Source organism: Chelon labrosus (assembly GCF_963514085.1).
Source record: "Chelon labrosus genome assembly, chromosome: 13".
NCBI lineage: Eukaryota > Metazoa > Chordata > Actinopteri > Mugiliformes > Mugilidae > Chelon > Chelon labrosus.
The window spans coordinates 814,647-837,173 of NC_140346.1; the positions used below are offsets into that span (position 1 = coordinate 814,647).

The following is a 22,527-nucleotide window of genomic DNA, read 5'->3' on the forward strand; positions in this document are numbered from 1 at the left end:
ATGCCACTTGTGCAACAAATCCAGTCGTGAAATTTCCTCGCTCCTAAATATTCCACAGTCAACTGTCAGCTCTATTATAACAAAATGGAAGCGTTTGGGAAAAACAGCAACTCAGCCACGAAGTGGTAGGCCACGTAAAGTGACGGAGAGGGGTCAGCGGATGCTGAAGCGCATAGTGCAAAGAGGTCGCCGACTTTCTGCACAGTCAATTGCTACAGAGCTACAAACTTCATGTGACCTTCAGATTAGCCCAAGTACAGTACGCAGAGAGCTTCATGGAATGGGTTTCCATGGCCGAGCAGCTGCAGCCAAGCCACACATCACCAAGTGCAATGCAAGGCGTCGGATGCAATGGTGTAAAGCACGCCGCCACTGGCCTCTAGAGCAGTGGAGACGCGTTCTCTGGAGTGATGAATCACGCTTTTCCATCTGGCAATCTGATGGACGAGTCTGGGTTTGGAGGTTGCCAGGAGAACGGTACATTTCAGATTGCATTGTGCCAACTGTGAAATTTGGTGGAGGAGGAATTATGGTATGGGGTTGTTTTTCAGGAGCTGGGCTTGGCCCCTTAGTTCCAGTGAAAGGAACATTGAATGCTTCAGGATACCAAAACATTTTGGACAATTCCATGCTCCCAACCTTGTGGGAACAGTTTGGAGCGGGCCCCTTCCTCTTCCAACATGACTGTGCACCAGTGCACAAAGCAAGGTCCATAAAGACGTGGATGACAGAGTCTGGTGTGGATGAACTTGACTGGCCTGCACAGAGTCCTGACCTGAACCCGATAGAACACCTTTGGGATGAATTAGAGCGGAGACTGAGAGCCAGGCCTTCTCGACCAACATCAGTGTGTGACCTCACCAATGCGCTTTTGGAAGAATGGTCAAAAATTCCTATAAACACTCTCCTCAACCTTGTGGACAGTCTTCCCAGAAGAGTTGAAGCTGTAATAGCTGCAAAAGGTGGACCGACATCATATTGAATTCTATGAGTTAGGAATGGGATGGCACTTCAGTTCATGGAATGAGTAAAGGCAGGTGAGCGAATACTTTTGGTAATATAGTGTATGACCGCTACCTGTTGATGTGGTTAGACGTTTGAGAGTGAAGCTGAGGCACAGGCCTCAGACGAGGATTACATCCTGGCTCCTTCTACACGCCGCGGCCAAGTGGTGCGAGGTGGTGGAGGGAGGGGAGGGCGCTATGAAATGCGTGTCCATGAGCAGTGATCGACACTCTGTTAGATACACCCCTGGGCTTGATTGGTGCATCTGAATGTGGAGCGTTGGATGTCTTGCAAATCGCGCTACAGGCTCTAGGTGGGGCCAGAGGAGCCGAATTTTTTTTAAAATGACCTGCTTCATGCAATTATACTTGAACATAGGGTCAGTTTCAGCAAATATGACAGAAAGTTAGTTTTATAAGACTTGCCTACTGCACCTTTAATCAGGAAAAAAAACAACAAAAGGTTCATTACTCGAAGCTTCAGTGACACAGTGCTCTATTGGGACATCTAGTGAACAATAAAATGTAGTACAATCGAGATGTGTCTTATTGGTTCATGCTTGTATGGGAGTTGATTTGCCATGCGCATTCCTGTTGGACTGCATTACATGGATACGTGGTTTAAAGCTGATAATAAATACATTTTATACATATAACAATAAAATACATAAAAAGCAATCAATGGGAATCGAACTCTTGCTTCACTAATGGAAGACTGTTGTTTTTTCAATGTACCACTAGCCCCTTTCGTACTGTGCGTTTGTCATTGGACCTTGGTGTTATATTTGATGAGGATACGTCCTTTAAATGTCACATAAAGCAAGTGACCAGGATTGCCTTCTTTCACCTGCGTAATATCGTCAAAATTAGGAACATCCTGTCTCAGAGTGATGTTGAAAAACTAGTTCATGCATTTGTGTCGTCCAGACTGGATTATTGTAATTCATTACTGTCTGGCTGTCCAAATAGCTCTTTAAAAAGCCTCCAGTTGATTCAAAATGCCGCAGCAAGAGCATTGACAGGAATTAGCAAGAGAGATCATATTACTCCAGTTTTAGCTTCTCTTCACTGGCTCCCTTTAAAGTCTAGAATAGAATTTAAAATCCTCCTCCTTACATACAAGGCCCTTAAAGGCCTAGCTCCATCGTATCTTAAAGACCTTATTGTACCATATCATCCCAGCAGATCACTTCGGTCTGAAAGTGCAGGCCTACTTGTGGTTCCTAGAATTTCAAAAAGTAGAATGGGAGGTAGAGCTTTCAGCTATCAGGCTCCTCTCCTGTGGAACCAGCTCCCAGTTTGGGTTCAGGAGGCAGACACTCTCTCCATTTTTAAGGTCAGGCTAAAGACTTTCCTTTTTGATCAGGCTTATAGTTAGGGCTGGACTAAACCATCCCTTAGTTATGCTGCTATAGGCCGAGGCTGCTGGGGGACAATGCACCAAACACATGTCCTCCTTGTTTCTTCTCTCTCCTCTCTCGCATCCTCCACTTTCTTTTCTCTGGCACAGAGCTCTTGCCCTCTAATTAGTGATGCAGTGCTACGCAATGCAAACTATTGACCCTCATAGCAAAACTATGGGAGTCAATAGTTTGCAGTGCGAAGCACTGCAAACTATTGTTCTTCACTACGTTTTTCTTCTTATTATTAAACTTTTTCCACACCCGATTTTTCGAAACTTTTCAACTCAAATACCGTTCGTCGCACACAGACACAAAATACATCAAAACGTGCGTCTCGATCGGACTCGGTGTGCTTCTATACCAGACCTGGGCATGACACGGCCCGCGGGCCGCATACGGCCCTTTGGCTGACTCTGACCGGCCCGCGTAAAGCTTGTCATTTGCTTTCGACAGATCATCCGGACAGAACTTTTTTTTTTTTCTTTTTTTTTTTTGCGTGGTGTCCTAAGTTAGCATGCTAATGCCGTGTTAAACATGCTGCTGTTATTTGGCTATCGGACACTTTCAGCGTGTCTGTATGTTAGCGTGTATGCTAATAGACTGGTGTTTAGCTGCTGCAGTGATGTTGTCATTTATAGTCAGCTTTCTGTTAGCCGTGTGTGCTACCGTGGAACAGTAAGCTAACAGATTTAGCCCGTTGTCTGCTAACTGGTTACAAAGACGTAGTGACGTTGCTAACCGGTACATTGTTACTACGTCTTTGTGTCAGAATCTCCGTTAACATATTTTAGTATTATTGTTCAACCGTATGAACTTCAGAGCACCGCGCTGCCGTACAGATACGCTGAGCGGTTGCCAAGGCAACCATGAGACTCTGACAAGTGACTTGACGTGAAGCATGCTGGGTTGAACAAGTTCATTTTAACCAATCATATTCGAGGTCTATGAGCATAACAACCCAGCATGCATCACGGAAGTCGAACGCGCCTAATAAAGTTGGGAGGAGGAGCTAATTGACGTTCCTGCTTGACGCACGCAAAATACTTTTGGGTCAGTTCTGATTGGTTCTGATAGATCGAAAATATTATCTTGCCGGCCGGATAATATTATGGACCTTGAGTTTGAAATGTGTGGTTCAGGATGTTGAGTCGAATGAATGATCATTTATTTAATATACAGTAGTATTAGCCAATATAAATATTATATATGGTCATTTAAAAAAACAAATCATACTAATAGATTAACAGTTAAATAACAAAATAAATTTTGTTTATATTTTAAAAGTTCATTGGTACAGATTTCATTAAAGATTTAATTAACTGCACTTTATAACTTATTGCCCCCCAGGGACAAATAAAGTTTTCTGAATCTCAATCTGAATCTGAATAAGAGAATGTGTTCATTGTTAATGAAGCATTTCAAGCTTTAAGTATGACTAACTGCTTTCTAGATCATCCCTTTACTAAAAACACCAGCACTAAATAAATCATACCACTGCTGCGGGCGCAGATTTGAGTTCAGCCTATTGGCACGGCCCTCCAAGATATTTACTGTTTCTCATGTGGCCCCTTGAGAAAAATAATTGCCCACCCCTGTTCTATACAGTTCTTTCAAACAAGATTTTTGAAAAAAACGCGATAAATTTCCCATTGAAATGAATGGAGAAGCCCGAAAAAAGCGGCAACATTCCAAAATTTACAGCTTGGCTTTGTCGAGCGATTACTCGGCCATGCTTTGTAGTAGAAACTTGCTTGGAAGTTTGTACGAGGCACGGGAAGTGTAGCTTTCTCTTCCTGAAAACGGCGTTTCGATACCTTTTACGGTTTGGTCAGGGTCGCAGTTTACGTTTGGTGAAATTTGGGGGAAAAAATTAAAAATCCCTCCCTCTGAGCCTCACTCTAACTTCAGAGTTTCGGTGATATTCTGAAAAAAAAAGGTTCAATCTCATGTGGTGGCCACAGTTTTTGAGGTACAGAGATAAAAAATACATAAAAACGTAGGGATTTTTGTTGGCTTTAAGATGGTGTTGGTTTGATTTGTGTGGGACGTACGGTTTGGACTGGAGGCTCCTCTGAGCGAGGAGTGCGGCGCCAGCTTTTCGAATTTTTCCCCATGAGTGTGTATGTGGAAATCGAGAGGGATTTCTCGACGATTTTCGTGTCGCATACTTTCTTTCCAAAACGACTACGGCCACAATTTTGGCAGTACGCGCATGGCGACAACACTAAATTGTAGAAAACCCTTGGCTGACGCTCACGATGTGTTTGTTTTCTCGATAGCACTTGTAGTTTTTGAGATACAAGCATTTGTTCGGAGGGCAAATCCTAGTTTGCACTTTCCCTCTGACTCAGGCAGAGGTGAGAGGGAGACTTCAGCAGCAGTTGACCCTGGTAGCCATGACAACCAGACCCCAACCAGCTTACACACGCAGCAGAAGGGGACCAGAGGCGGGAAAAGAGCTCTCAGTGGGAAAACAGTATCTGCCAAAACATTAAAACCCCCCAAACCATTACTGCAGTACTGTAGGGGGCCAGAACCTGACATTATGACCTTTTCCTTTATTTTAAACACAAATTATATCTGGCTGCTTTGCTGAAACTCCTGACACAACATCCCGGACCCGTTTCCTTCATCTTATTAGGTCAGTGAATAGCTCAACTGCTAACAGACGCTAACGACTAGCCGCCCAGTGATTTAGCCGACGACTAGCCTTCCAGCATAGCGCATGTATGTTAGCAAGCTAGCGGAGCTAACGGAGCTAGCTAGCCGCTACCTTAACGCCGCGGACTCAACCGCGGAGTTAGCCTCGAGCTAACCGCTAGCTAACCGCTAGCTAACCGGGATTTAACCGCGGACCCGCGGGAGTTAAACACGAATTAGCCGCGGCAGTTAGCCGTGAGCTAACGCGGAGGCTAGTGGGGTTAGCCGCCGGCTAATTCGCCGCGTTGCAAGCCGGGGGCTTATCACAGTAATAATGTTGAAGTTTTACAATTTAAAGGGAAGATATTTTTAAATTAAACTGTGTCAAACTGAAAAATATATTATTCCACCACATAAAGTAGGAAACATTTATGGCGTGCAACAACATTAATGACAGTAGGCTATATATAATTGGAGTAATTTAATATAATATGTTTTTAATTAAATAAATAATGAGCTGTTGAACACTCATAAGAGTTATATTAAGTATGTTACATAACATTATTTGACATGTCTATTTGTCTGCGTATAGTTTTCCTCCAGCTGATCCAGACAGACTGCAGTGACGTCCAACATGAGACAAAGAGCTGGACTCGCAGGACAATTTGAAGGTCTTCACTTCATCGCTGATTCCTTGTTACAGCCTGGATGTGTTAAGTTTAATATTATTGTTTTTCTAACTGTAAGACTGTGCCGTAAACTGTTAAACTATTGCTCAGGTAGGAGTAATGAGTTTTATTGTTAAAATTATTATGATTAACGATCAATTGTTACGATTTGCTCGTTCTTTGTCTGGGGATCCTAGTGAGATCCCTCCCACTCTCTTCCTTATGTGATGCTGGCTTTCAGGTGGAGCTGGGAGGGGTCTGCTGCCTGTACCTGCCCTTCAGTTTGTAGAAGGGCGTAAAGGACGACCCTTCTCAGTGTCTCTCTCTCTCAGCCAGGCCTACTGCATCCTCCTCATCCTGTTTGGTTTGTTGTACCCTGCATGACATCAAACTCACACCCATCCAGTCAGAAGGAACCAGGCCTTAAATGACTATTTGAGTTGTGCTTTTTGTTATAGCTGCTGCTCATGGTACTAAAGACATGCTACTTAGTAAAGACATTCGCGACGTAAGTTGCGAATACTTTCATACCTGTCTTGACCTGACCATTACTTTTTGTAGTCAAACATGAAATTATTTGCAACGTAAGTCGCAAATATTTTCACCAGGATTATATTATGACTATATGAACAGGTGATCATTAAAGCATCATAGCATCTTAGTATAATTGCATTGTAGCATCTTAGCATCGTAGCAACATAGTATCTTAGCTTTGTAGCATCTTAGTATCATAGCATCTTAGTATCTTAGCATCATAGCATTGTAGCATCTTGGCATAGTAGCATCATCATAGCATCGTAGCATCGTACTATCACAGCAATATAGCATGGTATCGCAGACTGCTGCGGCCACTGCATCACTCTCGCGATTTCCCGCAGGGGAATTGTCTAGTTTCCTATATACTACTAGTCATACAATTCTGTGCTATTACTATGTAGAATGTTTACTGCTGTGTGTGTCCCACCCCCCCCCCCCCCCCCCTTCCCCCCTCTTCCCCCCTCTTCTTGTGAGAATCTCTGGCCTGGAGTTGTGCGTTTCCTGTAGAGCTCCATACTACATCTGTTGTCGTGGTCTCATCAGCCTGCCCAGTGTCATGGAATCCTGCAGTTTTCCACTCCTACCTGAATGAACAATTCTCCAACCTGCCTATGATTCCTCTTACATTTTCAAACTGTCACGTAACATCATCAGTTTGTATCATAAGATTCCACATGTACACTTTAGTCAGATATGTGTATCTATGACAGATGTATGTTTATCTTGCTGTTCTCTTCTCCTCTCTCTTTGCTGTTCTCTTCTCTCTTTCTTCTGTCTGTACCCGGCTGGCCTTAGGCAGATGGGTCCCTCCATATGAGCTGGGTTCTGCTCGAGGTTTCTTCCTGTTAAAGGGAGTTTTTCCTTGCCACCGTTGCCTTCAGGCTTGCTCTGGGGGTTTCAGGCTGGGTTTTTGTAAAGCGTCTTGAGACGATTTGTATTGTTATTGACGCTATATAAATAAAATTGAATTGAATTGAATTGGACGGTTTTGATTTACGTCACTACTACGCTCTATGAACCTTCGGTAATTTACACCAGTGTTTATGTTACAGCTCTTACATCAACTATTTTCATTTGCTCTTGGTATCATGGTTTAGTAGTGTTAGAGAATATTTGTACTGAATGCAACACTGTCAAACCAAATCTCTCTTGACTCATTATTTACTTCGAAGACTCATCTCATCTCTCCCGAAGAGACGAAACAACCAAACCAGTGACAGGGTTTCTGAATGAAGCAGTGAAATGGGTCATACGTCAGAAAACACATGATTTGTCCGAACCAAAACGTATATTATGTAAAGAACCATTTAGAATAGAATAGAAATAGAATAGAAAGCCTTTATTGTCATTATACACAGTACAATGAGATTTAAGCAGCTCCTTAAAAGTGCACCCATTACTGGTCATAGTTACATGAACGGTACATGGTACTGTTCATGTAACTATGTCTGGCTACCAATCTAGTGTTATCTAACTATTTAACTAATTTATCTATTTCTCTATTTCTCTCATTATCTTACTATCTATCTAGAATGATTCTCCACAAAATATGCAATCTGACACAACACTGCTAACTCTCAAAGCAACTAACACCAACAACAGCAACAAACCAACCTACTCTGCAAAGAAACATTCAAATTAACACCACTAAGCAGGAATAGGATATCCGGGATATCCCTGAACACACTCGATCCCACCAGGTGATTCACATGACAAACCGAACCCATCAGGTGATTTGTTTGCCCGCTGAAGCACTTGAACTGCTTCGAACCTCACTCAAGTGCTTCAAACGTCACTAGTCACGTGACCAAACCACGCCTCGGCACAGTGGTTCGATACAATTGACCTTTGGCTAAGCCCCGCCCCCCTTAGTTACTGTTGCTACGTCCGACATTCTCTTCTGGGCTGTGGTTTTCTGGTTATCTATAAGGCTCTGGTATCAACATGGCTTATGCTGTGACAGCTCTTCCTGCTGAACTTTTGTCAAACTTTTATAAAGCAGCAAATAAAGTGTCCGATAGAAGTAGGCAAAAGGGGCTGCAATATGCGTTCGAAGGCTATATTCAGGACATACAAGTGAAACGCAACGAACAACAAGGCATCCAAACAGAGGCAAAAGCATACCGGTCACAGTCAAAAAGTGAACCACCGCATATCCTATTAATCGAGACGGAGGCTGGGACTGACAATATCAATGAGCAACACTGTTCATGCAAAGCTGGGTACGTCTCTATTCACTTCTATAATCGTTATTACGAAGCAAACGGACTAACGTTACGCACGTATAACGTTGTATTTCTTCAGCGTGTGCTAGCGTATCAACAACTATGCAACTTAAGCTGTAACGGTGATGTTTTGGTTAGCTCCACAGGGTTTTGCGCGTACATCATTGGGCTTATCCATACCCTGGATATATACCGACAGTATAGCCTGCCGAGACCGAAAATATGAGACGCCTGCGTTAAAGTCAATGGAGCGCTATGAAAAAGTGTCGGACCCCTGTGGGAGCTGTGATTGGTCAATCTACATTCTAGGGCGGGACTTAGCCAAAGGTCAATTGCTTCATGAGCTAGCTACCGCGCATGTGTCGGAGCCTCGGGTGTCAGAGGACCATCACTACTTCTGTCTCTGACCAAGATTTCGGCCTCCGCTCTCCTGATCCCTGTTTGCTTGTTTCTGACTGATTTCCTGGTTACATTGTTCCTGCTGCCTGCTCCTCATTGGATTGTCTGCCTGTGATATCGTCTCTCTGGTACCGAACCCCAGCCTCCCTTGACCTAGCCGCCTGCTATTGTGTTTGTTGAACCGTTTGCCAGAGCTTCAGTAAACCTTTGAACTCTCTCTATTGGTTCTGAGTCGTTTGTGCTGCAATCGGGTTCATACACCACCCGTTACACATCCAGAAATGCATGGAGGATGTTAGTGTGGTCAAAAACATATCCATACGGGCCAACGAGAAACCCTGGATGACCAGTAAGGTACGTGCATGGCTGAAAGCACGGCGGAAAGATGCTTTCAAGTCCGGTGACATGGTGGCACTGAAAACAGCTAAAGCCAACCTGAACCGGGCTATTAGACTCGCAAAGCACGCTCATGGTCAAAAAGTGCAGGACTTTTTCAACAACACAACAAACACCAGACGAATGTGGCAGGGCATCCAAGTCATCACGGATTACAAAACCCCACCACCCTCCTGTGAGAATGACACCAGCTTCCTCAACGAACTAAATAGCTGCTTTGGGAGGTTTGAGGCATTAAACAACACAGCAGGAAAAAAATCAGTTCCTCGCCCAGATGAGCAGTCACTCTGCCTGGACCCAGCTGATGTCCGAAGAACCCTGAGGAAGGTCAATGTCCGGAAAGCAGCGGGTCCAGAAAACATACCAGGAAAGGTGCTTAAGGAATGTGCTGACCAACTGACGGGGTTTCTGACAGATATTTTTAACACCTCACTGCACCAGGCTGTGGTACCAACCTGCTTCCTCAGACTGCCACAATTGTACCAGTACCCAAAAGAAACACAACATCCTCCGTCAATGATTACCGCCCAGTCGCACTCACCCCCATCATGATGAAGTGCTTTGAGAGACTGGTAAAGGACGACATCATCTCCAGACTCCCCCCAACATTCGACCCGTACCAGTTTGCTTATTGCCCCATCTACTCCACAGAGGACACCATCTCCTCTGCACTCCATCGGAGCCTGGAGCATCTGGAGGGGAGAAATACACATGTGCGGATGCTGTTTCTGGACTTCAGCTCCGCGTTCAACACCATCATCCCACAGCACCTGATAAACAAACTGGCCCCCCTTGGATTCAGCACCCACCTGTGTAACTTGCTGCTGGACTTCCTCACCAACAGATCTCAGTGTGTGCAGGTGGGAAAAAACATCTCCAGTGTCACCTCCCTGAGCACCGGTTCCCCCCAGGGCTGCGTCCTGAGTCCACTGCTGTTTACACTGATGACCCACGACTGCTCTGCTAGGTTCACTACTAACCACATCGTGAAGTTTACAGATGAAACGACAGTAGTGGGCCTCATCAGCAACAACAATGACCAGGCTTACAGAGAGGAGGTGAAACATCTGGTGGACTGGTGTGACATAAACAACTTAATGCTGAATGTCACAAAAACCAAAGAGATCATCGTGGACTTCAGGAAGAACCAGCCCAGCCACACTCCTCTCACCATCAACAGCTCAGCAGTGGAGATTGTCAGCAGCACCAGGTTCCTGGGGGTGCAGATAACAGACTCTCTGAGCTGGTCCAAACACACACCCTTGTAAAGAGGGCTCAGCAGCACATGCACTCTGTGTCGGATGAGGAGAGTCAACCTACCCCCTCCCATTCTCACCACCTTCTAAAGAGGTATTATAGAGAGCATAGTGACCAGCTGCATCTCTGTCTGGTCAGGGGCTTGTAGTGCCTCTGACTGGAAGTCCCTCCAGAGGGTGGTGAGGACAAAATCATTGGGACTTCACTTCCTCCCATCCAGGACATTGCAAAGAAACGCTGTCTGACAAGGGCCCAAAACATCACCTCAGACCCCTCATATCCCCAACATGGACTGTTCTCACTGCTGGCCTCTGGAAGGAGGTTTCTCAGCCTACAGAGCAGAACAGCTAGGTTCAAATAATAATAATAGATAGATAGAAGATTTGGTTTAAAAAAACAAAACAAAAAACTGTTGGAACAACCCCCCAGGAGATCGCTGCAGTGAGACGCTCTGTCCTATTCCTCCCTCCCTTCCTTCACGGACACCTGTTGATGGTTGACTCCGTCTGGGACCCAATCAGAGACATCTCCATGGCAACCTGCTGTGTCATCGCGATGACATCCTGCGAACTGAGGCACTGATTGGGAGGCTAGACGAAGCGACTCTCCAGGCTTATATACACACACGCACCCACGGACACTTACACACATGCACATATGCAATACACCTCCCTAACCCCCAATCCCACGCCTTCGCCGCTTTACCCCCCCAGTGCAACAGGCGGGATCCGAAGATGGCTGCGGCCGCGGCTGGCTACCTGTCTGCGCTGGAACATCTCCACCCCCCTTTCCCCAGTCCCAGGTGCAAGTTGTTTTGAGTTCTTATGTTGTAAAGTGTGCTCATATGCGCTTATGTTGCTGAGGTTTTTTTCCCAGTCCCACACTGTACTCCCCCAGAGGAGTGTAGTCTGGGAGCTGCTTGTTTTCTCCTCCCCTCTCCTCTTGTTTTTTTTCCCCTTTTCCTCCCCCCACTATTACCTTGAGAAATTTCCCAGTTTGGGATTAATAAAGAAACTATCTATCTATCTATTCTGAATGACCAGGGGCCTCATGTACTAACAGTTGCATAGATTTCCTTCTAAATCGTGACGTAAATTCAGATTTAGAAGCATTTCGAAGCACATTTCCTTTGTACATTCCGATTGAACGTACCCGACTCCTCCCCGTCCACGCCCCTTTTAAACATGCAAATCCCTGTCCACGCCCCTTTTAAATATGCACCTCCCTGTCCACGCCCATTTTAAATATGGAAATTATATTTAAATTGACTCTGCGCCTGAGATTCCCATCTCTGCACGATCAGAAAACGAAAACATAAGAATGAGTAAGATGGGAAAGAAGAACTTCACAGAAATAGAATTGGAGACGCTACTCACTGGAGTGGGGATGCGTAAAATGTGTTCTTTGGCACGCTGCCACAATGTTTACTTGCATTTGCGCATCACGTATGATCTGCACACTGATCGAATGAAAATGTTTCCTGTTGACAGTTACAAATTCATGCGATGGCGCTTTTATATCAATGTGTGTGCAGTCGATAGCTCTGATTACAGTCAGAAAACCGTCTCTCGCTGCAAATTGCTCTTTAATGTTGACCTGTTCAGATGCATTGTATGGGAATCTGATATACCTGGCTGACATGCGGATAATTCCGTCCCACGCGGCTTGCATGGATCTGCTCAGGGTCGACCGGCACAGTCCCGATCGGTCAAAGTAATAGTTTTCACATTGATGACAGTTTCCCGGCATCACCTCTAAGTGTCGCCAAAGGATCGATATCTGTAGAATCCTACTTACGGCAGCCACGTCGTTGGAGTAGCCACGTACAAAATTCCCGGACATTTCACTCTTGATACATCTGGGGCCTCATGTACGAACGTTGCTTAAGTACAAAAACGTTACGTAAGTACTCGCTCACGTAAAAGTTCAGATGTATCAAGAGTGAAATGTCCGGGAATTTTGTACGTCCCTACGCCAACGACGTGGCTGCCGTAAGTAGGATTCTACAGATATCGATCCTTTGGCGACACTTAGAGGTGATGCCAGGAAACTGTCATCAATGTGAAAACTATTACTCCGACCGATCGGGACTGTGCCGGTCGACCCTGAGCAGATCCATGCAAGCCGCGTGGGACGGAATTATCCGCATGTCAGCCAGGTATATCAGATTCCCATACAATGCATCTGAACAGGTCAACATTAAAGAGCAATTTGCAGCGAGAGACGGTTTTCTGAATGTAATCAGAGCTGTCGACTGCACACACATTGCTATAAAAGCGCCATCGCATGAATTTGTAAATGTCAACAGGAAACATTTTCATTCGATCAGTGTGCAGATGATCATACGTGATGCGCAAATGCAAGTAAACATTGTGGCAGCGTGCCAAAGAACACATTTTACGCATCCCCACTCCAGTGAGTAGCGTCTCCAGTTCTATTTCTGTGAAGTTCTTCTTCTTTCCCGTCTTACTCATTCTTATGTTTTCGTTTTCTGATCGCGCAGAGATGGGAATCTCAGGTGCAGAGTCAATTTAAATATAATTTCCATATTTAAAATGGGCGTGGACAGGGATATGCATATTTAAAAGGGGCGTGGACACGGATTTGCATATTTAAAAGGGGCGTGGACAGGGAGGAGTCGGGTACGTTCAATCGGGATGTACAAAGGAAATGTGCTTCGAAATGCTTCTAAATCTGAACTTACGTCACGATTTAGAAGGAAATCTACGCAACTGTTAGTACATGAGGCCCCTGAACTTTTACGTGAGCGAGTACTTACGTAACGTTTTTGTACTTAAGCAACGTTCGTACATGAGGCCCCTGGTTATTCCATCAATGTATTTTTTTCTTCTCTGATGGCACAGGCATATTCCAAAATGACAACGCCAGGATTCATGAGGCTCAAATTGTGAAAGAGTGGTTCAGGGAGCACGAGACATCATTTTCACACATGGATTGGCCACCACAGAGTCCAGACCTTGACCCATTATGAATCTTTGGGATGTGCTGGAGAAGGCTTTGCTCAGTGGCCAGACTCTTCCATCATCAATTCAAGATCTTGGTGAAAAATTAATGCAACAGTGGATGGAAATAAATCTTGTGACATTGCAGAAGCTTATCAAAACAATGCCACCGCGAATGAGTGCTGTAATTAAAGGTGGTCCAACGACCTTTTTGGTGGCGACTTTTTTTTGGTGAGGCAGTGTATATTCATCTGCTTGATGTGTGTATCCACGGTTTGGATTCTCAGTTCAGCTTGTTTGGACTGAATATTAATTAAAAACTAGATGATCACAAGCGATCATAAAGGGCTCCATGCTGTGGCAAAGTCGTCCCCGAGAGGGACGCAGAGGCATAAGTCACCAGTACGGCCCCCTATAGACTGTATTGCACCAAACTTGGTGGGTTTGTAAGGAGTCATCTACAGATGATTATTGTCAAATTTCAAGCAGTTGACTGTGGTGGTTTGTGAGATATAAACATGTAGTCGTTGTAGCGCCCCCTACAGCCCAAATTTTACTTCAAAAGTTATAGGCCTTAACGTCATATGAAATGTTTCCGGGTCACCTGTAGCGCCCCCTGTTGACGTAATGTCACGCAACTTGGTGACATGGTAGGACTTCTACCAAGTTACCAGGTTTGATGCCTTTCACCCTTGCAGTTTGTCCTGGGCAGACACTTTAGCTACGCAGAATAAGATAAATCGCAAGAAGAATAAAAATCGCAACATCAATAGGGCATACCTGCCAACACTCCCAATTTATGCGGGAGTCTCCCAATTTTTAACAATTTCTCCTGCTATCTCCCGATTTTAAAGTGGAATGAGTCAATGGTGTTTCATGTGTCCTGGTACCTGACAACCTGGCAACCCAACCCAAACGCTCCCGCCCTATGTGCTTTGTGTCCCATACATCACTGCCCATATCAATTCCCAAGCTACACAAAATGAGCAAGATGGAGACAACAAACGAAAAATATGCTTCAGAGTTTCAATCTGCGTTGTGTGACACGTTCACCATTGTTGCATCGAGTCATGTAAGTGTCTCCCATGCCTTTTGTAAACTGTGTCGGGCCGGGAAAAACGATGTTAGCAGGCATCTTAACTGTGCTAAATGCAAACAAGCATGGAGGCACAGCATCGGGTCGTTGCTTCTGAGGGGCGTGATGGCAATGCTGGTCGCGAAGAACAACATCCCTTTTGTTTTCTGTGATGACTTCAGTAAAAGTGTGTCTTTATTTTGACCCCATTATTAATGAGTATAACTATATTAATTTAACACAAGTGCTCTACAGACTGGAAATTGCTATTTTGAATTTTATTCATTCATAAACAAAATATGTTTGGTTAGAAAATGTTTTTCTTGAGTTACAATTAATAATGAACGTCTTACAAAATGATTTAGCATGTGTGTGGTTTAGAAACTGAAACTTTTTACAGCAATGTTTTTTGTTATTATTGTATGTATAATTGTATATTGTAATTTATTGTGATTAAAATTAAACATATTTGGCCCCAAGAAGATCTGTAGAGTCATTTCAGGACGTACGTTGTAGCACATTTCATTGTAGCTATGGATTTAAGTCTCATTAAAAGTTGTTTTGTTTACAACATGGTGGGAATGTTGCAAGTGGAGCATTCCAACCGCTACCCCAGAAAATCTCCCTCTTTTTCATAGCCCAATGTTGGCAGGTATGATAGGGATCCTGCAACGTCATTGCATGGACCCCTAATGAATGAAACTTAAATACTTTCCCCTTTCCTCTTCACCCTGTACACCGCAGACTTCTGCTACATCTCAGACACGTGTCACATCCAGAAGTTTGCAGATGACACGGCCATCATAGGGTGTATCAGTGGCGACGAAGAGGAGGAGTACAGGAGCCTGGTGAGGGATTTTGTTGTCTGGAGCCACACAAACAACCTACAGCTCAACACCTCAAAGACTAAGGAACTGGTCATTGACTTTGGGAGGGACAGACCCAACCCCAGACCAGTTCTGATAGGAGCGGAGGAGGTGGAGGTTGTGCAGACCTATAAATATCTTGGTCTGTGGCTAGACAACAAGCTGGACTGGACGAGCAACACGGGGCAGCTGTACAAGAAGGCCCAGAGCAGGATGTACTTCTTGAGGAGGTTAAGATCCTTCAACATCTGCAAGAAGCTCCTTGGGATCTTCTACCAGTCTGTGGTCGCCAGTGTCCTATCCTACGCTGTGGTGTGCTGGGGTGGGAGCACCTCAAAGGCAGACCTCTCCAGGTTGGAGAAGCTGATCAGTCAGGCTGGCTCTGTGGTTGGCACGAGGCTGGACCCTCTGGCTACTGTAGCAGAGAGCAGGACACTTAAAAAACTAACGAGTATCCTGGACAATGCCAGCCACCCTCTGCACACGATCATTAGTAGCCAGAGAAGCACCTTCAGCGAGAGGCTGCTCCTCCCAAGGTACAGGACAAATAGACTGAGGAACTCCTTTGTCCCCCGTGCCATCAAACTGTTCAACCACCACTCACTTGGGGGGAGGAGGACAATAAAGAAAGGGACTGAATTACTTTTTAATTAACCTGCAATAGAAAAGTGCAATAACAATGTACCTGGTATTTCTCTATTTATGCAACAACCATGTATGTACAGTCACAATATTTATTTTTATTACTATTATTATTATCCTTTACTGGGTGTTTGGTGTCTGGGTTATTATACTGTTTCCTACATGTATGTCTGACAGTGCTGTATGCGATGGAGATGTCAATTTCCCTGAGGGTACCTCCCAAAGGGATCAATAAAGTTGTCGATCTATCTATCTAAATGCTGTTGAATAAGTCATTATTATCATTTAAAAAAATTAAAGTGATGGGTTAAAATAGATTATGATGGGATTTTTATGACTCTGTCAGTCAAAATGCCATCAACAAAAAAGTCTAGCGCAACGTCTTTAGCCATTGTTACAGCACATGAAACAATAGAAATACAGTTGGATTTGAACATTATTCTCAACGGGTTAAATTCTAGACTAGAATTTCATAAGGCACTTAAATTTAGAAGACACATGGATCCAGAAATCCATGTGCCTTATATTTATACATCGGTGTGACAACAATGAAATTACTGATTGCACTAGAAGTTGGCCAACGAATCAGTTTTCTACATGAAAGGAGAGCAATGGGAAATATTGTTTCATGTAAGCATTACTCATAACTATGATTTTGCCTTTCAGTATTAACTTAAAAGCATAATATACACACAATACACACAATACAATTTTCAAGGAAAACTTACCTGTCTCTTCATCAATGGCAAATCGTCCAAGTCCACTCCCATCACGAATGGAGTACAGGATTTCTCCATCTCTACCAACGTCGTCATCATTAGCACTGACTTGAAGTAGGGTAGTTCCAATTAGGGCATTCTCTTTAACTAATCCTGTCATGGCAAATTGTGGAAAGTATGGAACACAGAGATTTTCGTTGACATCTACCACCTCCACCTCCACAAAGGTGACAGAGAGAAGAGAAACGGGCCTTCCCTTGTCTTTGGCCTTCACAGTAAGGTTGAAGAACTGCTTGGTTTCATAGTCCAACTCCCGTGTGAGTCGAATAGCTCCACTGGTCCTGTCTACCTCAAACCATCCACTGTAGTCATTGGCTAGAGAGTATCGAACCTGCCCCCCCAATCCCAAATCTGGGTCCTGGGTTTCTAACCAGGCCACAACTGTTCCTACAGGAAGATCCTCCAGAGCCCTGGCTTTGTACACGCTGGGGATAAATAGCGGGGGACAGTCATTCACATCTTCCAAAATAATGGTCAAAGTGGTCACCGAAAACTTTTGACTCCCTTTCTCTGCCTTATCTCGAGCCTCAAACTTCAGATTAAAAGTAGAAACAAACTCTCTGTCTAGCTGGCCAGCTACATACACTATCCCATTAGCAGAGTGGATACCAAATTGTGTGGTGCTTGTCAAAAGAGAGTACACAATCTCTCCATTGGACCCAAGATCTTTGTCAGTGGCCTCAACCTGGATGACATCTGTACCTAATGCGGTGTTTTCCGGTATGATGATTTTATAGCCTTCTCCTTGCAAAAACTGGGGTGCATTATCATTTGCATCCTCTATATAGACAGTAAGCAAACGCCAGGCAGTTTTTTGTGGAAGTCCAAGGTCATAGACAGTTAGGTTGAGGAGATAGCGATCTGTCTTTTCTCTATCCATGGGCAGGAAAACACTAATAAGACCAGTATGCATGTCGATAGTAAAACAGCTATCAGTGTTTCCATTTAGAATAGAATACAGAATCTGACCATTGAAACCAGTGTCCCCATCATAGGCATTCACCTTGAAAACGCTTGAGCGAACCTTAAGATCTTCACGCACAGAAATATCTGTGGGAAAGTTTTTTTCAAATTGGGGTGTTTGCCGATTGACAGAAAAAAGGTCAATAAAACCTGCCTGGATTTTAGGCTTAGAGGTAGTTTTCGATTTTTTGAGTAACTTTTCAGCTAATTTTCGAGCCACCCTTGTCTCTTTACAGGTAAAATACTTGGGAGGAGATTTTCCATAAACAACAGAGATGTTAACAAACATCGGATCAGAAAAATTCTCACCATCTGTGGCAGTTATTTTTAAACTGAAGACACTATTTTGGGGATTGGCTGTGGCAAGGGAATGCCGCAGTGCAAGGACTCCAGAATCTGGGTTGAGGTCAAAGTACCCCTGTGCATTCCCTGAAATGATCTTATATTTAACTAACTCCAACTCATCTATATCAATTGCAGACATTGTGGTAATCACTTCATCTACTGGGAAATCCCCAGAAATCACTCCTTGACATGCTACTTTCTCAAATAATGGCTGATTATCATTTACATTTTCCAGGTGGACTGTTACATTGACTTCACTCTCTAGCCTGTAAGGGGACCCCCAATCAGATGCTCTGATAACAAACACAAAACTTTCTGATGAAGATTCAAAGTCCAACTCTTTGGTGGTGCGGATAACACCAGAAAACTGATTGATTTTGAAGGGTAATGGCTGAAGGCTGGAAATGCTGTAAGTTATGTATCCATTTTCACCTTTATCTTCATCTATTGCAGAAACTGTTAATACACTGGTCCCGACTGGTACACTTTCATTAACAAAAACATCATAAGAAGACTGAACAAATGTTGGTGTGTTATCATTGGCATCCACAATAGTTACTCGCAATATAACTTTGCACTCACTATCTATTTCTAATACTTCGAGATTAAAGACATCCTGGGACACCTGAGTGAACCAGCGAGTGGTAGAGATGACACCTGTTAGGGTGTTAATTTGAAAATAAAAGGAATCTTCAGATGGTGTTAATATATATTCTGCATTATCAGGTTCTGGTCTGACTTTAACAGCTTCTACGATTGTGCCTGGTGGTGAAATTTCATCAAGGCTAACCTCATACAACTCCTGCTCAAATTTCGCTTCTGCTGCCTGTTGTTTCCTGACTATAATGTGTACAAGCTCAACATCTGAGAACTGTTGTGGGTTCCCTCTGTCTTTTGCCTGCAAGGTCAGGTTACAACCATAAGGGTAAGTATCCCAGTTTACTGACTCAGATGCTTTTATGGCAAACTCATGTTCCTCAGATCTTTCAATAAAAAAACACTCTGACGGGTTCCCACTCAAAATGTCCACTGACTCTATTTCCCCATTTAAACCTTCATCGAGATCCTCAACAGTAACTATGGCATACACAGAGTTTTTGTCCACCCATGAGTGGCTGTGGACGACCACAGTCATGAATGGGGCATGCTCATTCACACGCTCTACATGGACAAAAAGCTTGGCTGTGCTGCTGACCCCATTATTTCCATACAGCTTCATGCCACGGTCTACTGCCTGGATTTCTAAGTCATAACGGTTCTGCTCATCAACATTAAGCTTTCCACTGAGAGAAACCACTCCACTAGTTGGGTGTACTGCAAAGAGTTCCTTTTTCTCCTTGAAGAAATAGTAAAACTCCCCATTGGACCCAATATCTGCATCTGTGGCAGTAACTTGTGCTATGCTACTCCTGAGAGGGGTGCTCTCCGCTATGGTAACAGAGTATGTGGTCGGTGAGAACAAAGGCCGGAGATCATTCATATCCAGGACCTGAATGCTGACTTTAGTCCAGGTCTCAAAGACAGCCTCTCCCTTGACAGAGGCTTTCACAGTCAAAACATAATTATCCTGAATTTCTCGGTTCAACATGGCTGCATTACCTCCCTTAGTCCTTATACGCATGAAGCAGAAGTCACCCAGCACATATTCCTCTGCCTTGAAAAACCCTTCGTCATCACCTGATGTGATTCTGTAGCGGATTTCCCAGGAGAGTTGTGCCAAGTGGATACCCATTTTAATCTTACTGTTGACAAAGGTGCGTGCTGGTGAATTTTCATAAACTGTTGCGTGGTACACGGACTGAGTGAAGCCAAAGTGAGATCCATCGTGAGGAGACCCTTGGGTGTTTTGGCTGTAGCAGGGTGGTAGCTTTGAAAACAGCAGCAGCAGGGCCAGGCTGAGAAGAAACGCTTGTATGCCCGCCCACTGGCCCATATTCACATCCATTCCGTCATAACTCCATCCTGAGGCAGAAAGAGAAAGACAGAGGGAAAGACAAGAAGCTTAGCCACAGGCCAAGGGATTAAAAGCAACAAAACTGCATGCCACCTATCCATGACTTGACTTATCATCTTGCAGTCTCTACTAATTATTCAATGGACATCATAGATAGGAAAGGAGAGGGTTCCACAGTTACTAGGCAACCATAATGATGACTGAAATTTGCCTGGCATCTGAAAGTCGATTACAAAATGATGGGTTGCCATACCAAGACTTTTCCTGGAACACATAGAAACTGCAGGCTTGTATTTGTCCACTCCTTAAAATGCCATTTTAATTCCAGTATACAGTGTGTTGGAGGAAGTGTGGTGTGAGGTTGGAAATCTTTCTTACTGGAAGTGTCTCAGAGGAGTCGAAGTGATTTTTTTTCACTCCATCACACTAAAACACTAGAGAAAGCAGAAAGGCACATTAATGGTGTGTCAATACTATAGTAATTCTTTGAACTCTGTTTAGTTTTAACTCTATAAACCTTCTCTTTGGTCTTCCTCTAGACCTCCTGCCTGGCAGCTCTACCTCAGCATCCTTCGACCAGTATATTCACTATTCCTCCTCTGAACATGTCCAAATCATCTCAACCTGGCTCTCCAACTTTATCTCTGAAACATCTCACATAAGCCATCACTCTAATGTACTCATTCCTAATCTTATCCATCATGCCCAGAGAAAACCTTAACATCTTCAGCTCTGCTACCTCCAGCTCTTCCTCCTGACTTCTCCTCAAAGCCACTGTCTCTAAACCATACAACATCACTGGTCTTACCACTGTCCTGTAAACCTAATAACTTCTTTCATTCTTGCTGGTACTCTTTTATTATTTATTATTTAAGAGATTGACACGCACACACACACACAGCTACAGTTGTACACAACTGCCCTTTGTCCTGGGCATGGGCGTGGTAGTGGGGGGGGGGGGGGGGGGGGGGGGACCTGACTACCCAGGGAGAGGGCCCATGAAAATTATCAATTTTTCATTTATTTTTCTTTTTAATTAATTGGTGTCATAATGTATTTCAAATATATTTATAACATCAACTGAGAGAATGAACTTTGTGTCACAGCCCTCACAAAATATTGGACATTCTAGGGGCCCCCTCTTGGAGACTCAAAATGGTTTAGTCCGCCCATAAACAGCAGCCAGCAACAAGTACGTCAGTGAGCACAGATTGAATGACCTGGAGGCTAGCTGTCATCATGCCGCCCAAAAAACTCAAGTTGGGGTACCAGAAAAAGAAAGAGCGGAAAGAAAAAGAAATGCAGAATGAGGAGAAGCAACTGTTAACTGCTTTCTTTCCAAATGGTGAACCGAGTTTACTTGTTGTGTAACTGCATCCCATTTATGTTAACGTTGTCGTAGTCCAGAGTCAGTGGGCATTTACTGGGATGTAAATTACATCCTTACATCTCGTGTAAGGCTTTAGCAAGGCTTTATTTCTTTTTCTGCAAGCTGAAGAACAATTTTATTGAAAAATTAAATACTTTATTTGATTTGATTCTCTGTGTACAGTTGTTGGCTCCTGTTCAACAATAAATGTTTTTAAATCAAAATGTGTCATGGATCAAAATGTTAGTACACAAACCAGATGTAGCCTAATGTTTATAGATGTTTGAGCACAAGTAGGCCAAATGCATCAATTCAGGTGGTGAATGAAAGAACCGGTCGTCAATATAATCTGATCTGATTTTAGCTTGTTGTTTATTTATAAATAAATGCCCCATTTTTTATTTTTTATTTTTTTGCTCGTGCACTTTGTGCACTGGCATGAATAGGGGCCCACTGACATTAAGAGTGTACAGGGCCATCCAAAAAAGGTTCAAAAAAGGCAACTGGTCTTGTACAGTTTTTGGAGATGACGTTTCACCACTCATCTGAGAAACCGATTTCTGGTTGTTAACATAACAAGCAAGTTTCAGGAGGAGTTCCTATTTAAATCTCAGACTTCCCACCAGTCCCCTGGAACTGAAGAAGCTACTCGGATGAGTGGTGAAACGTCTTCTCAAAAAACTCTACAAGTCCAGTTGCCTTTTTTGAACCTTTTTTGGATATACCATGACCTGGATGACTGAGAACCTTCACAGACAGTGTACAGGACCGAGAATTTGGTGCTACGCCCCTGATCCTGGGCAGACACTTTAGCTACGCAGAAAAAGAGAAATCATTAAAATAATAATAATAATAATAATAATAATAATAATAATAAGAAGAACTAGATCATCGCAAGCGATCATAAAGGGGTCCATGCCGTGGCGAAGTCGTCCCCAATAATAAGAAGAATAAGAAGAACTAGACCAGATGATCGCAAGTGATCATAAAGGGGTCCATGCTGTGGCGAAGTCATCCCCGAGCGGAATGCAGCGGCTTAAGT

The 22,527-nt window shown here is 43.8% G+C and overlaps 1 protein-coding gene across 1 annotated transcript in view; it reads right to left on the reverse strand.

Moving 5' to 3' along the window:
- The window catches only part of fat3a (FAT atypical cadherin 3a), a 205,130-nt gene extending 184,869 nt beyond the window's left edge, over positions 1-20,261 (reverse strand). The window contains exon 1 of the mRNA XM_084558754.1: positions 16,804-20,261. Within this exon, the coding sequence (XP_084414880.1) occupies positions 16,804-20,107 (3,304 nt within the window). The 5' untranslated portion in view covers positions 20,108-20,261. The remainder of the gene's footprint in view (positions 1-16,803) is intronic.
- Positions 20,262-22,527: the final 2,266 nt, after the last annotated feature.